The sequence below is a fragment of the Nannobrachium achirus genome (assembly GCF_963921795.1).
Source record: "Nannobrachium achirus genome assembly, chromosome: 19".
NCBI lineage: Eukaryota > Metazoa > Chordata > Actinopteri > Myctophiformes > Myctophidae > Nannobrachium > Nannobrachium achirus.
Genome location: NC_137826.1, coordinates 31,989,274 through 32,003,224, shown reverse-complemented (window position 1 = coordinate 32,003,224; position 13,951 = coordinate 31,989,274). Strand labels below are relative to the sequence as shown.

At 39.5% G+C, this 13,951-nt stretch overlaps 1 protein-coding gene across 3 annotated transcripts; it reads right to left on the bottom strand.

The window, feature by feature from the left end:
* Window positions 1–2,023: 2,023 nt before the first annotated feature.
* On the bottom strand, window positions 2,024–12,623 carry nufip2 (nuclear FMR1 interacting protein 2). Of its 3 annotated transcripts, XM_080749923.1 has the most exons (5): window positions 12,112–12,623; window positions 7,921–9,567; window positions 7,268–7,300; window positions 6,508–6,561; window positions 2,024–5,785 (listed from the first exon to the last, which is right to left on the bottom strand). In XM_080749923.1, exons 1-4 carry the CDS (start codon window positions 12,290–12,292, stop codon window positions 6,509–6,511), a joined length of 1,914 nt encoding a protein of 637 aa, XP_080606049.1. In that variant the 5' UTR covers window positions 12,293–12,623; the 3' UTR covers window positions 2,024–5,785; window position 6,508. The 3 variants fall into 3 exon arrangements, with proteins under 3 accessions (XP_080606049.1, XP_080606048.1, XP_080606050.1); XM_080749922.1 differs by having other exon boundaries at window positions 2,024–6,561; XM_080749924.1 differs by having other exon boundaries at window positions 2,024–6,561; window positions 12,106–12,249.
* Between the last annotated feature and the right edge of the window lie 1,328 nt (window positions 12,624–13,951).

Sequence of the window (13,951 nt, the reverse complement as noted above, 5' to 3'; positions counted from 1 at the left end):
TCTGTGGCCAAATACAATACAAATTGTGGGCCCTTGAAATGAAAGCGTTTCAGAACACTTAGTTTTGGAGGCAGATAGGTGAATGATCACAGGTTCAAATCCTGTCTTAGTTGTCAACTTGTCACCAATGTCTTGACAAAATGTTTTCTTTTTTCTTTTAAATTCAAATCTTTCTTGTGAGGCCACATGGCACTACATCTTGTCAGATAGAGGTTTGCAACCAAATTGGTATCAATTAACGGGTCTTTGTCATGAACATGTGTGAGAATCACTATGTTAAATAGAGGGACAGTCAAATAGAGGGACAGTCATAGCTCAGTGTCTAGAGTGAAAGCCTAGTAAGTAAAACGTTTCAGTTTCAAGTCTCAGTTAGGGACATATTCTCACCACAGATCACAAAATGCTGACATTAAAATACAGTAGGCCTACTTGATGTATTATGTAACTGTTCACATTTCTTTTCCAATATCACTATATATCTTTTATAAATTAATGTCATATTTTATCATACAGCAGTGTCACACAAAAGCATCTTAAGTAGCAGATACAGAAGCTTGTGGTGCGAAACAACACATTTTGAGCTTGTAGATCTGCTGCTTTTGCCATTCATTAATGTATTTGTATTATTTGAATGCTTTTAAGGCTCGCTGCTTGTCTCAAATAGACTGCACTCTGTCAAGAAGCCAACTTGCGCCTATTTAAATTGCTAGTAAAGCAGGCCTGATAAAAGTATAAAAAAATCCAGGGGGGCCCCAGACCACCCGCTTGGTGTTGTGGTCACCCTGTTTCAAGAATAAGCAGTATTTTTAATTCTATTACTTTATGCCTATACTTACACCTTGCCACAGCAGACAGCACAGACTTCACTGGCAAGGATCTAAATTAGTTTTGCAGATGGTCAGTTCAGATGACATGAGCATGCAGGAGAGTTTGGGAGAAGATCCATTACAGAGTGAAAGGTGCCATGCTGCAGCTTTTGTGCTGTGAGGGCAAATACGACAGTTGGTCACCATAGCACTTTCACAGGCATGTATTTTTTGATTGGTTTTGACAAACATTGACATTCCGTTTAGAATGCTTCATATAGTGACAGCTGACTCTGCAGGTCCAAGTGCTATTATAGGTAGTGCTATTATATAAATCCCAACATAGGCAAAAGAACTTGACAAAGGCTTAAAACATTGGGCCCTATCTTGCGTGCCACCTTACCCCTTATTAACATTTGACTTAAATCAATATTAAAAACAGACAATTTTGCATATCCACTTTTAAAAAATCCCACTTCATATTTTCTTGTAAAAATGTTGACTAATAAACACAGAACTGACACAAAACACAATTCTTAATGAAAATTTGACATTTTAATGGAAACTAAAATTGTGAACACTTGTTTTTTTTTTAATTTAATTAAATCTATTACATTGTTTGGAATTTGAGGGTTATTATCATGCTTTTAAAAAAAGGAACATTGTAATGTGACACTTGTTAAATTCAAAGAAAAAATAATTAAACAATCAGACTGCACACTTAAAAACTTTAAATGTCAAGTTGTAAGACATTTGAGAAAGAAATGCTATTGGCCATTTAGACAGGGCAGCTATTTTGCTATTCTGACACATGGTTGGGGAGGAAACCCTGCCAGTGCCCACCCCTTGGGTTGGGGTGTAATGTAAGAGCAAAATGGCCACTGTCTGAATATGGTCAACCGCCTTATTTTCTGGGGGCTAGAAGTGAAGAGGTGAAAGAGGAGAAGCAAACTTATAATGCATCAACAAGCACATAGCCATTTGAGATGACACAGAGAAACAGAACAAACATGACTCGGCACCACATAGCCTATCACCTCTCCACACAAACATTTGCAGTACAGAATCCTGTTAAGACGCGCAATGATCTTGGTTATGCCCCATGTTTGCAAGTGTAAATACTGTACCTCTCAGGTGCCATAGAGGAAAATTAAAAAGTACCCCCCCCCCCCCCCCCCCCCCAAAAAAAAAGAAAAAGTACAAGAGAAAGTCTTCCACAGAGGCAAACACAGCAGTAAGAGGGACAGTTTTAAAATTAAGCACAAACACCAAGTCCAGCATTTCCCTTTACAGACAATTGATTACTGGATGAAGCAGCAGCACTTTAGGTATTAGTTTTCTCTCTAATAATTTCTCCTTGCTCATACCATAAGTCATACCACACTCATGAAATGACATTCAGCTGCTACAGTATTGACTCAAAGATCCTCCCAAGCCTTGCAGATTGTCACAAAGCTGGGCATCACATCGCCTGTCTGTGCGTGGGCCATAAAGTAAAGTAGCTGAATATCTGAGTTGTGTACCTTTGGCGAAAGCAGATTTAGAGTTGTCAAACTGTAAGTTAATACCCCATAACTCACTCTCCTTACAATATAATTAACAATACACAGGGGGACGGGGGAACAATTAACAGGAATTCTCCTGATGTACGGTTTTCCCATTACTTCACCATGACTATTTGAGGAAAATAGTTAAAAGTAATTTGTATAAAATGTGTTGAAAAGAGTAGCGTTCACCATCAGCTTCAAATATATTAATATTGATGCTATATGGGAAAAATAGGTCTACTTCAGTCTTGATCAACAACTAAACAGTCTAAAACTGCATGATCAAAAATGAGACATCGTAATTCTCCCTATCATAATCCTCTGAAATAAAGTAGTTTGATACTAATTGTGCATCTATGGATAAATTAAGTGACAATTCAAAAATAAACTTAGTATTTAAAAACATACACAAAGTTAAAATATGTATTGTTAAATCAGTTCAAATTAAAAATGTGCTACCTCTGACCTTAACTTGACGATGGACTGGCATGTCTACACATCAGCAAGCAGTTCTCACAAAAGATCTGTCCCATTCAAAGTGATTTTGGCTTTCGGTCACACAATTTTCAAGCCATAACAGTTAAAAATCTAGCAAACATCTAAAACGCACATTGCTTTCAACTACTTCCATGTCAGTTAAAGAAATAAAGACAGCTGTAAGAAGATTTGACTAGCAAACATTACAGGGAAGAAAAGAAAGAAAAAAAAGAACATGGCACGGATATATGCTGGAAGCAGTTTTTAAACAATCAAAATCGCTGTAAAAGTATATTTATCACACAGGCACCTGAACATGAAACAGATTTTTCTTTTAAAATAAGGGGAACTTGCATATAATTAGGAAGAACTCACTATGCACACGCCCACAAACAAGGCCAAATGGCCAAACTCATTCAAAACCCAGAGGCCTGCTTCAGCATCCTTGAGGTGATTGCACATCCTGAGGGGGGAGGAGAAAACTAAGAATCCACATGTTCAAGCGCACCAACACCCCCCATCATTGTATTACCATATACTCCACTATCAAGAGCCAGTTTTTGGTTTTGCAGGCTACGTACAATGTTAAATAATGTCCATCTTTTCTTTAATGCATATTCAGTATAGCCTTAATGCTGTATTAAGTGCCTTAACATAAGAGGAGCCTTGGTGCAGGTGGTGTGTGACATCTGATTTCCTTGTAGCCAGGACAATCCTCAAAAACAAAACAAAAAACAAACAAAATGCTCGAAGGCCATTTACCATAAGACAAAAGTTAAAACTCACATACTGATTTTGACCACCCTGTTTTACATTTAGAAGCACATAGAACTGTTCACTGTCCACTCAGATGCAATTTAGTTTGAGACCGGATCAATGCATCGCACTGTATATTTTGACATTTAGATTATGGGAGCCTGATTGAGTCACTTTGTCTATCGAGCGCAGGCATTCAGAAGAGAATACAATGCCAATATTTATGCCAGATTTTCGGCTATCGTTAAAAACTCACAAAAAGTATAAATATTAATGGACAACATTCAGAAACACCTCATTGACCAGGTAAGACCATTTTGTTCTCATCTGAAAATACACACATCAGTCACACACTGTACAATGGAACACTCATCCGTCACACAATGTACAATGGAACAAAAACACAAAGCATAAATCCTAGACAGCTACCAGGGCTTAGCCAGAGGGAAGTAAAAGGTCAAAGGTGTACAAAACATAATTGCAATTATGCTTAACAGTTCCCTCACTGTGTTTAATACAAGTTGTGACATGGCCTAATCATCGAACATAGGAAAGAACTAGACTTGAAAGCTCAGAGCTAGATTGTAGCCGCTTGAAAAAATAAGACTTGCTACACCATAAACAAATGAAAACTGAATCATCAAAAACTGCAAGATTATGTTCAATTCAAGGAAATCAATGCAGAGAAATGTGCTTCACTAGGTGAAATTCAGAGGCTTACAGCTTACAATGATCAATTGCAAGCCATGACAACTTTCATCAAATGAAATAATTTGGTGTTCTGTTACAGCATATGAGATTATACAACAGGACCCCAATTAAGCATTTAAACCATTTTAAATTTGGGCACATTACATGACAGGGACCATTTGGCAGGGAAAAAAATAAAATAAAAATAAAATATTTAACATAGTCATGGCTTTATCAACACTACCTGAGTTACATTAATAGTTCTGTATTTATCTTATTTTTCTGAAAAGTAACAGCCCAGAGCCATTCTTTCAAGGAGTTTCTCATCAGTACATATAGATCTCTTGTAATTAAAAGATAAAAGCAATTAGTTTACATAAAGTGCTATTAATCCACACAAACCAAATCACATATTCTAGACGAAGGAAACTTGAATAATTATCGTCCTTAGCCGATAACCAACCTGGAGATTGTAGTAACATGACGCCATGGCCGGCAAATTAGCATGTTGTGTAATTTGGGCTCCCTAGACTTGTATAGAACTTTTGAAAAAGCCTTTTCTACTAAACTGATTTCACAAACTATGCAAGAGTTTATGTAATTGATAAAATCACAACACCTTTTGGGACACAGAAATATGCCAATTAACTACTACAGGCAAAAGGGTTTTGTGTGATGTTTTTGAGGTCCCATATAACCCATTTCACAAGCAACAGGGACTGCATGGTGTTATTGCACACTCGTTTGCAAACTAAGAATATCCACAGTATAACATAATACGTAGTACTATTTATCTTCACATTTTAACACAATGACGACAAAGTGGCTAGTCAGGGACCCTGGATTAGTATTGCAAATGTGTTGTTACGGTTATCTTTGTGTGGTAAATGAACAGTGACCTTCTGATTTAATCATCTCCACCAGTAAACATGCAAGAAATACAATGCCATAGTAATTTTCTCAGGCAGACAGATGAACAATGCTTAATTAGCAAAAGATATTGTAAATTTCAACTGGTTTTGAAGAAAGAAAAAAAAAAAAGAAAAAAGAAAAGACTTGGAAACAAATGTAAATTAACCATTTTCCTAATGGAGAAAATGTAGCAAAAATAATTTGCATGGACATCCTGAGTCTTCTTTTTCCAAAAATGCTCAAAACACAGAATACCAGTTATGATACTCCCAAGTGGCGTTCTGTGCTCTGGTCACTTTCACCATATCCCTAAACTCTAATATTCACATATAATGATTCATATATGATACGGTATACTGTATGAATCTGAATTTAAGAATAGGTTTAACGAACCTTGTATCATTTGATCACATGATGAAATGTATGGAGTTTTAATGGATAAAAGTAAAAGACTTTGATGAAGACATTAAACCATAACCCGATTCTGAAATTGTTAGTACACCCAGTATGGAACAACAGAAATGAAGGAGCGTGGCTTTCGTTCACATCGGGCACTTCCGTTTTCTGTGCTCTGGGGTCCTTATGCAGCATGTATCACTGCAATGCATCGTGTAGGACAAATAGTGTCATGGGAGAGAGCAGAGCAAGCAGTTATTTACTGGGCATTCTAATTTCCTCCATGTAATTAAGACAATGTCCCTCACTGGATAGGACTTGACAACACCGCTCAACTTTTCACTCAATTTGTAGTTTAACAAGACTGCTAACCATTCAGTTTCACAAGTTCAAGGCATTCTTTTCAAAGTGTGTTCTTGTCTTTTGTGATGATTTTGAATTTGCACACAGATGCTGTGGGAATTTTAAAATATATCTACAAGGAACTAATTGAATGCATGGAGAAACAAAATGATTGAGGCAGCCTACAGTCACACTGATAGTTGCCACAGTTCAATGGACAACAGGATAAAGGCTTGGGAGGTGCAGTCCAACACCTCCTTTGAGATACTCCCAATATTTGTAAAGAGCTATGACACAGCATGTCTATCACAGCGCAGTGTCGCTAGTGTCCATTCATATAATTTGGAGAGGCACCACATAACTCCAGCACACTTCTTTCGAGTCCGTGTTTCTGAATTAAGTCCAACCACCTGATGCCCCCAAAGGTCCATCATTCCACCCCATGTCCCAAACAAAATCCATTATGACACACAAATGTCTAATTCTCACAGTCAATTTAGTTATCCAACAGGATCATGACATCCGTGGTAGAGAACTGCAGCACCCAGGAGAGGAGTAGGTTAGTACTGTGGGTAATCTACCTCACTGATTAGGTCCATCCTTGGTCTCATCATAAACCACTACTCTTTTTGGATCTAGAGCATGGGAGAGAAAAATTACAAGATTAGATAAGCTGAAACTTGCACCTAAAGACAAACATGTATGCTTTTAAATCAATTAGGCTATCCCCCCAGTGTCCGGGTACCATGATTTCTGGCTTTTCGGTTAACTTTGCCTAAAACAGAAGCACAGTAGTGGTATCCTCTTTGTCTTAAGGCCAGTCCATACTCTCTCAGAAACTGAACTCTGATTCGGGGTATGCTTTTCAGAATTTCCGAGTGATGACATTTTGTAGCTGAACCGGACCTTTCCGACGAATAGTTCGGTTTCGGAGAGAGTATGGACAGGCCTTTACATTCCAATTTGGTTCTGACAAACATATTCAAGGACATTTCTTAGTAGTGAGTCATGACTAGTGCCATTGAATGGTGAGGAGATAAAGAAATTGACTTGACGTCAATGCAACATTTTCCTACAAGCAGCAGTTGCAAGGTTTATTACATAACTACTACATTATGAGTTGATTATATTACTTGTGGCTCATATAGGCTTCCTGAACTTTCAGTAACTGTTTTTCTGACATCTTCCACATCAGTACTGTTAATAATAGCCTTATGGTTTACATCAGTGTTGTCCCGTTTACATTTTTTTGTTTGTCAGTACAATTTTGTCTTTTTGTTATTTCACACCTAAAATATTAGAAAGATGTATTCTAAACGTTAACCAGTCAATATCATTTACCTTGTTTTTGCAAGTTGAAAATGTATTCCATTTCTGTCAAAGAAAATTTAAGAGTATTAGATCAAGACACACAAAGCAGCCAGCACACACAAAATACACTTTCAGGCTACCCATTAGGGCTGGGCTATGTCACAACCCCAGCTCTCTCCCCATTTATTTTAATAAAGACCAAAAAAGCCCCCAAAAATATCTGGAAAATAAAAAATAAAAGTGATATTCTTTTGTTAAAATAAGTGTTTTTTTAAACGCTGTATATTCTGATAGTAATCTATGGAAACACTATGGAGTGTTTGTTCAGTTTCAGGGTCTCCCCCGTCTCTTTAAAAGAGCTAGAGAGATGGGGGAACCGTTATTGAACACTCAGCGATGCACTATATAGCAATGATTACCATCTGAATAGACCAAAATATATCATATACTTACCATACCTTTAAGTATGTTTAAGTCAATTTGTTAATATATAAGAAATAAAGAATATATATTTAAAAAACTACACAAAATAAATATTATTCTCAATTATTAGATTACCTACATGAGCAAGATCAAGTCAGTTATTGATTCTAAATGTCGGCTTTGCTACATTTTGGTTAATTGCCCAGCCCTACTACACATGAGAATATCAATAGAAAAATTAAGAGATAAGCTGTTGTTACCTTTAGTGTGATAAGTGACAGCAGCTTTAACATCGAAGGACCCCCAGCTACACCTTCTATCAAGGTTTTTTGAATGGGCCTGCTCTTTAGATGAGCCAAATGACAAGGTGGTCAGTAGGCCCTGCACATGCTTAGCACCATTGTCTTTACTGGGGACCAACACCGAGCAACCTGGACTCTTGGCCTCCACTTTTGTTTTATCATGGCCTCCCAATTTTGTTTTTTCCTGGCCGCGTAGATGTGTCTTTGTTTCTTCCTCAGCCACTGCACAAATGCTAGGGACACAAGTCCTTTTCTCTGGGTCCTGAGCCAATGTCAATGGCTCTGGGATTGATGAGCTAGAGTCAAGGCATGGCTGGGCAACCTGGGCTGAAACAGGGGAACACTCTCCGTGAAATGTGACCACAGTAGATTTATCCTCCACAGCAACTTGCCCATTTCCTCCTTCTGCGCCCAAGCTGGGCTCATTGATGAAGGAAAGCCCCCACTGATTCTGGAAGATATCGCCCAAGGCTTTCTGATTTGTCTGAGCAGCCGGTGCATCAAGTTGGCGAGCACTAGGGAGCACAGGTTGCATATTTAAAGGGTAAATTAAAAGAGTACACTTTCTTAGCTCGTAAGCTTCTGCATCCACAGCACTGGTTGTAGAGCTACAGTTACTGTCCAAAGGAGATGCTACATTCTCACCGCTTGGGAGAGAAGGGGCTGGTGGAATACTACAAGCAGCAGGGGCAAAGAAGGTACCCATTGATGGGCAGCTGTTTCCATTACCAGAAACAGGACCATTAGTAAAGCTAGCTGAGGTGATCGTTTTCATAGCCGACATGGGGACCTGGGACAGTCTAACAGGCGGAGGCAGTGCCTCAGCTCCACCTTGGGCTTTGTTGAGGTTCTCCTTTACTTTACTTGCATAACTGATCTTGGGCACAATTTTAGCACTGCTATTGTCCACAGGAAATACTGGAGGGGGCTTGAACAAAGTCCATGAGTCCTCTTTTGAAGAGGAAAGCTTTGCTTTGTGCCTTTCCTCAAACTTCTTACCAAAGGTGCCTACAGGTTTGCCATCCGAGTTTTTCCTCTGAGATTCACCCATTGGAGTCTCAGAGGTAACTGCCCGTCTAGCTGCTGAGTGAACTTCTACTTTATGGACAGCCCTGAAGCCATCCAGTCTTGAATTTACTCCCTTCTCCGTTGTCTCTGGATTAAAAGCCCCAGAATCCTGTGTTGCGTTTCCCTGCTGCATGTCCTTCTCCTTTTCTTTACTCATATTCTCAATGTGCTTAATGCTGTTACATCTGGCCTTGCGTTTCTTAGGAGTAGTATATCCACCTTCGGAGCCACTGCCATCATTGTCCAGTGACTGCTTACTTGAATAACCATTTGTAATGAAGCCACAGTTTACAATGCCATTTTGAAGCAATATAGGGTCTTTCTTATCCAATGACTGACCCTCAGTGTCATTTTTTAGGTCCATATTCTTCTTATGGTCCAGACCTTTGCTGCTCACTTTTGGAGCAGTTGTGTACAGCTTTTGTGTCGACTTCTGTTTCACGTTTGTATTTATCATGTGTCTGTTACCATTGCTGCTGGAGGGAAACGACATAGCAACAGTATCCTCTTCCTCAACGATGTTTATTTTTCTATTACCTGAAAAGGGAAGCAAAATCAGGTTAAAATACATTGTGGAAATAGTTAAAGCACTGTCAACTCTACATTCATTACTAAATTCTACACTCAGTGCTCACTCAAAAAAGGTAATGCGTGTCATTTTCCCCCACCTACAGTATACATCAACAATATGTCCATCAACTTTTGCATTTTAACAACTGTTGCATGACATCTGTGACTGGGAATATTATTGGTGCTGATGAACACAGAAAACCTGTGCCCCTGGACGAACTAGTCTTCTTGAAAAAAAAAATGAAAAAATAAATAAAAAAAACAGTTCAGTTTAATCCTATACAAAATGTGGCTGCATCATAGACCGAAAAGAGATTAATTTAATTACAATACTGTGAGCATTTGGCTATCATATGGAAAGTATTTATGATTCAATTACCGTTTTGCCTCAAAAGTGCCTTGAACAAATTCTGTTGTCTGAGTCACAGGTCATTAAGTACATTTCTGCAGTTTTTGTAAGTGCCATTATGTCTCTCTTTTGCCATTCTAGGGATTGCTGCCTATAGCATTTATATTGAATGTATTGATAAGCCAATGAATGTTTCATAGAGTTTTGTTTTGTGTAGGTACAAATAACATTCAATATGCATTTTAACTCGCTTGAGTACATGGTGTTTCTTTTCTACAGTTCTGGTCTTACAGCTCATACTTGCATTCAATTGTGTCATGTACATAATGATAGTATCCACATGAATATCTATATTGTTCACATCTGAAAATAAAATGTATATTAGCTGCTGTTCTATAGTTTGCTTCCTAGCTACAAGGATAAGGTGCACTATAAAGTCTACAACAAAAATAAACTCATGACATTTTTATTTTGGCTCATGTAGCTGTATTTGCTTATTATACTTGTACAAACTAACTACTTATTCAAGAGTACCACACCTAGAATCATAGCATGCCCAGACTGTTGGGTAAGCCTTGATACGTTTGCGTACTAGACCGTACAGAACAGGCGATTCTTTTCACTTATTGTTCGGCAGCTGGAAATAGTATTGCCAATACGATAAATCAGTGTTGGGCTAAGCGTGTCATTAAAGCAGCCATACTAGGAGCTGCTCGCGTGATTTCAGGCTGACAGCACAACATGCAACAGGCCCACCCGAAAGAAACAGATAGCATTAGCAATAGCCTATGACAACTATACCAGACTAGTCGTCAAGTTTCCCCAACTTTAACACCGCAAATCGTCCATGTGTGACATAAGAGGGAACTAGCACACCAATTGATACAAATGGAAGACAACCAATTTATCTGTGCCGAGTTGGAAAAAATAAGTAAGCGTGACGGGGGGAAATATTCACGCTAGCTGTGCAGGTTAACTTTAGCATTAGCTTAACAATAATATTCTAACATGGCCGACAGGAAATGGATCCATCCACAGAACATTCCAGTGGAGCCGGCGTGTTTTCGTTAAACTCCACACAAGGTGTTTTTCCAATATAACAACTATCTTTGGCTACACACCGTCGAGTACACACCGGTACTGACACGATGCACGGTTTTTCGTGCAGGCTATAACTTCACACCGTAGAAAGCACACCGTAAAAACGGCCGGTGAAACCTGGCGCACACAACAAGGTCAATCCCCGATATGTCAAACCAAGCACCAACTGTCACGCAACGTCACCTACCTAAACGAGCCGTTAGCTTAACTTTATGGTCGCTTTTGGGAATCGATGTTGGCCTCGTGTAGCTTCGTCGTCACTGTCAGTGACATTGCGTCGTTATCTCAGCCGGTTAACTGTCAAATCTTAGCTCACACATTCCTTCAACTGCGACAAGTTAACGTTTATAGTTAACATACTTCGGTCGTCGCGCGACCATTTCATTTAGCTCGACCAACCATAAAAAAAAAAAATATGGACGCCCCCCCCCCCCCCCCCCCTACTGAAAAAAGTGTCGACGCAACTCTCAACCTTGCTTTCGGTTTAAACACAAAAATAATAATAGTAATAATAATAATAATAACGTATTTTTTGTCGAGCGAAGAAACGCTCGCGCCGACTACGTGTACGCAAAATTAGCCGTGAGTTAGCTATAGCTAAAACCGAGTTGCGCTTTGCCCGACGAGGGTGTCGCGCGGCGGCGAAAATAGCAGATCTATAAGCTCACCAAGCGTCGCTTACGCGAGGCGCAGTGAGCTTATAGTTCGGCTATTTGTCGCCGAGTTAGCTATAACGCTACTAGCCCCCGTCTGGTCCATCTGTGTGCAACCTCGCTTCACCAGACTTTCCGCAGCACCCGTGGAAAGCCTGGTTTCTATTGCGAATCAACCAGTGTGATCCGGTCTAGAGCCCGCCTACTGTATCCGGTTATTTATACGCACACACACGCAGGAAAAGTTTCTGTATCCGGTATAGACCCAGACCGGATCAGCAAGTTGCAAAGCAACTTGATCCCAGTCTAGGTCTGTCTGTGTGGCTGACATTAGCTGACTAAGGCTAGCATGAACAACGGTGTATGTATGTATCTATGTATGCTAACTTTTTTTTCTCTCACCCTAACCTGTTTTCTTCTTCGTCGTCGCTTCCTGGTGCTGGTGCTGGATGTTGTGGCTCTGGTCATGTTTTATTAAAGGTAATATGTGTTGAGTAGAGGGCTTGTCTGTGTCGTCTCCTTGGTGCTGATGTCTCTGTGTGTGTGGTGGTGGAGTCCGCAGCTGCAGATCTTTGGGCTGTTCCTCCATTGAATTGTGTAGAAGGTTCTTCTCGTCCAGGATTCAGAACAGTCCAATCAGTGCCCACTGGAAAACGGAAGCTATTTGAAGCTCTGGAAACGTCAGCAGTTTAAACAGTCTAAAAAAACGATACTATTTTGGGTGGTCACCATCAGCCACCACCACCGCCACCAACACTCATATGTGTTGCATTTAAGGTGCAGCTATTCTGAGGAGAACAGGAGGTCCGGGACCGTTAAAATACGTGGTGGGGGGAAAACGGCGACAAATAATCGTGTCATCTGGCTGCTCACGAAATTAACGGTGTTGTTGTATTTTTTTACGTGTTGACCAGCCGCCCGGAAAGGTTTGCAGACTGGACGATAACACGGACGGGTGGGGTTTGGTTCGGTGAAGTGTAATCATATGACCAATGGAGCTGCCACGTCTCCATGCGGGGGACACTCACTATCTGGGGGGAGTGGGGGTGGGAGGAGAAGTGCCCCGCGGAGGGAGATTCTTTTTTTCTTTTCTTTTTTTTTAAACTCATTTCATATATCCTAAAATAAATGTTCGATTGTATTTATTTATTTTTTGTTTATTTAATTATTTATTTATTTATGTATGTTAAAGGGGTAGGCCTATAGCAAAAAAAGTGGGCAAAGCTATCATCAAGGGGGAAATCAAGAGTAACATTAATTACTTTTATTGTGAAATTTGTGATAAGGATATTTTCAACGTAGTCAAATGGAAGATGGATGGGTTGATTAACTGCGTCATTGCGCCAAGGAAGTAATAGTGTGTAAAGAAGTTTTATTGGATTCATTATCTTGGAATATGAGGCCTGAGTGTGTATTTAGTTGGTGTCATGTACCAATCAGTCTCAGACAAGGGTCTTGTCAGTGGTCGGTACGTGACGTGACACAACAACTAAACCACACATGCTTTTCACAAGAGTCAATACCTCATGTGCAATAAGACAAACTACTGTCAGTATGAGTAGGCCTATGCCTTTAACAAACACCAATAAGATACACGACCTTTTACTACTGTTAAAAGGTCATGTAAACGATCAAGGGACTTTTGCACAAGACATGACAAGTACTGAATTGATTAGTTATATTGATTGCATAGCCTACTGATTGTGCAGTGCTGGATAAAAATCATTTTTCTCTCTTTATGGACCTTGGCTACTGTATGCATATCAGCTGCTGACTGTGACTGTATTCACCCTGCTGTATCAACAGAGTTAGAGTACAATCCTATTCCAAATCTTAATGTTAACCATCTCTTGAGGCAGAAACTAGCCCTGCTAAAACAAGCGGAACATACAGTAAACTATTTAACAATTATAATTGTTATACATATTATTCCATATCCTATAGGAATAATTATGGCAGTGGGTCACCGGATGCCTGTGGTGATCTACACCATTGGTAGACTATTTGCCCAACAAGTGTTGAGAGAAAAGCTGTGTAGTACCATATAAATCTACATTAATATTGGCAGCAAGACAGCTGCTTTACACATTACTGAAAACTGATTTATGTATGCCTGTTCCTAAAACATGTACATGCACAGTGCAAGACAGCAGGGGGCACTAATGTTACATGTAGGAAACCTGGGACAACGTTCCATCTGGTGAGTTGTCATTCCTCCTTCCTTTCCAAGTATGAGACCCAACACAGG

What these genes read in the sequence shown, in the direction of transcription:
- nufip2 (XM_080749922.1), bottom strand. Translation starts at nt 12,292, where the DNA reads ATGGAGGAACAGCCCAAAGATCTGCAGCTGCGGACTCCACCACCACAC. An exon ending in TGTCACTTATCACACTAAAG is followed by an intron (nt 7,301 to 7,920) that starts GTAACAACAGCT and finishes TTTCTTTGACAG; the next exon opens with AAATGGAATACATTTTCAAC. An exon ending in TTTCAACTTGCAAAAACAAG is followed by an intron (nt 6,562 to 7,267) that starts GTAAATGATATT and finishes CCCATGCTCTAG; the next exon opens with ATCCAAAAAGAGTAGTGGTT.